This window comes from Protobothrops mucrosquamatus, unplaced genomic scaffold (assembly GCF_001527695.2).
Source record: "Protobothrops mucrosquamatus isolate PMUCROS unplaced genomic scaffold, P.Mucros_1.0 scaffold6914, whole genome shotgun sequence".
NCBI classification, from domain to species: domain Eukaryota; kingdom Metazoa; phylum Chordata; class Lepidosauria; order Squamata; family Viperidae; genus Protobothrops; species Protobothrops mucrosquamatus.
Genome location: NW_015392726.1, coordinates 14,636 through 17,099, shown reverse-complemented (window position 1 = coordinate 17,099; position 2,464 = coordinate 14,636). Strand labels below are relative to the sequence as shown.

Below are 2,464 nucleotides of genomic sequence, written 5' to 3'. Positions count from 1 at the left end.
TATATATATATATATATATATATATATATATATATATATATATATATATATATATATATATATATATATATATATATATATATATATATATATATATATATATATATATATATATATATATATATATATATATATATATATATATATATATATATATATATATATATATATTGTTTCTTTAACAATATTGTTTCCCTAGCAGGAAGTATGTGAAATTAGTTTTGTTGTTGTTGTTGTTGTTGTTATTTGCAAATCAAGTCAAATCTGGACAATGGGAAGAGAATAATAAACTGAATATTAACTGCAGATATTTTGGAGAAAATGTTTGTGTATAATGGCAATGGATGAAATTATCTTTCCACATGGGGGAGAATGGTCTAAAAGCAGTTACTTATCACATTGCCTGAAAAAAATCTTTTCTCTTGCCTACATTTTTCCATTGCTTCTAGACAATATAGTTCTAACTGGGTATTTTGACTAATAGAAAATATTTGCCACTTATGCTTACTCTCCTTTGTCCGCTAGTCTGCTCACTCCACAGAGGGCAAAGAGAACTATCAGAATGACATACATCTCATGGAGGTTTCCGGAAAGAGAGTGCCTCCCCAAGTACCACAAAAAACAGGCAAAGTCTTGAGGATGAGCAAAGCCCTGAACCCCAGTGCAATTGCTCCAGGTAAGAAGCTCTTTGCTACACCAAGCCATCCCTAACATCAAGGAAAAGAAAGCTTGCTGGACTTGACTCATAGACTTCTTAGACTGTGGGAATACCCACACATTGCATTTGCTGACTTAGAATACTTAGAAGTTGATTGTTTCTGTATGAAACCAAGTTGGAAAATGCTACACTATTCCATCATAAACTTAAAAACAAAAGGATAAATTGTGAGTAGCAGTAGTGGAGGAGGGGGCATAAGTGTCCAAATAATCGTGACAGGGCTCACGTGAAGTATATTTTTATATAATATTTTATTAGTTTTCTAATTTTACAATTAAACATTTAAAAAGCAACATGGTGGCTGGGTAGTCAATAATTCAATAACATACATAAATCTTTAGCACAAATCTCAAGTTACAACATCAAATATTTCTTCTCTTTTCCCCTTAATATCTACTATCTCATATTGAGCTAATATAGTTTTTATTGTTATCAACTAAGTAAAATCATATTTGTTACATTTATCAATAGTTTTTAGCTTATACATATCTTCATTGTGTTTGCATTCAATCCTTATATACAATCAATGTCCTGTTATTGCTTTTTTCCCAGGCTTTAATTTCCCTCAATATTCAAGTTAGCATTTGGTATATTATAATTTACAAGCTTTAGGCGACCAGAGTTTCCCTTATCTCAACTTCTACATTTTTCCCTTTTTATAACAAAATCTAAAATTCTAAATGCACATCTTGTCTAGTTGCATATAATCTTATTCTATTTTCTAAAAGTTATCTATTTTTCACCATATTAAACCAAAAGTCTATTAATTTTATTACACATCTTACCTATTCAATTATAATGTTACTTTAGTTTCTAAAAAATATCTATTTTCCACCATATTCAACCCACTAATCAATAGTATAAAATCCCCTCTACTAGATCAAAACCCTAATTTCTTTCAGCGTTACTCTGGCTTTTTTCCAACTAACCTTCCATGTCAGTATTTTTGAATCCTCAAACAGTTCTCCTTCTATTATTATATGTATTATTTGAAATAAGAAAGACCATTTAATTACAGGTTTTTTTTGGACCGACTAGCCCAATTGTATTCATTTAATCTCCTCCCTATTACTCCAATTTCCCACGTGAAGTATATTATCTTTGCCTTACTGTTCATACTGATCATAGTACCATCATGGGGAGGTGTGTATTATTTACATTATGCGCTACTATTTATTAGCAGCAAAGAGTGACTTACTTAAATGTGATCAGCCAGGAAAGACAACTGAGGGAACACTATCCTTTTCTTAATAGTAGATAATTTGATGGGGAGTATAAAGAATTGTCTGTGCTCAAAAACATAAAGACAGATTGGATAGTTGTTCATTTCCTTGACACTTTCATTTAATGCAGTTCTTGTTGTTGTTGAATAAGTAGGAAGGCAGGTTGATTTTGATGGAGAGAGATCCAATAATGTCCTTTTTATTTATTTTATATATACATACATACATTTCATTTTCATTTCATTTTTTCATTTTATTAAATTTATACCCCGCCCTTCTCCCGGAGGACTCAGGGCGGCTTACAGCCAGTTTAAAAACAATAGAACAATACCATACAAAATTTAAAAATGATTAAAAATAAATATTTGAATTGGCCGCTTCTACTAAAATTTTGTTAAAACCAATTAAAATACCCCTAGGCCAGTCCTGCCCGCTGAAATAACCAAGTCTTGAGGGCGCGGCGGAAGGAGGGGAGATCCGGAATCACCCGGATCTCTGGGGGCAGCTCGTTCCAGAGGGTGGG

At 31.6% G+C, this 2,464-nt stretch overlaps 1 protein-coding gene across 1 annotated transcript in view; it reads left to right on the top strand.

The window, feature by feature from the left end:
- The window catches only part of MYOZ3 (myozenin 3), a gene marked incomplete at its 5' end in the record, with an annotated part of 11,887 nt that overhangs the window by 6,150 nt on the left and 3,273 nt on the right, over positions 1 to 2,464 (top strand). The window contains one exon of the mRNA XM_015829734.1: positions 526 to 676. Within this exon, the coding sequence (XP_015685220.1) occupies positions 526 to 676 (151 nt within the window). The remainder of the gene's footprint in view (positions 1 to 525; positions 677 to 2,464) is intronic.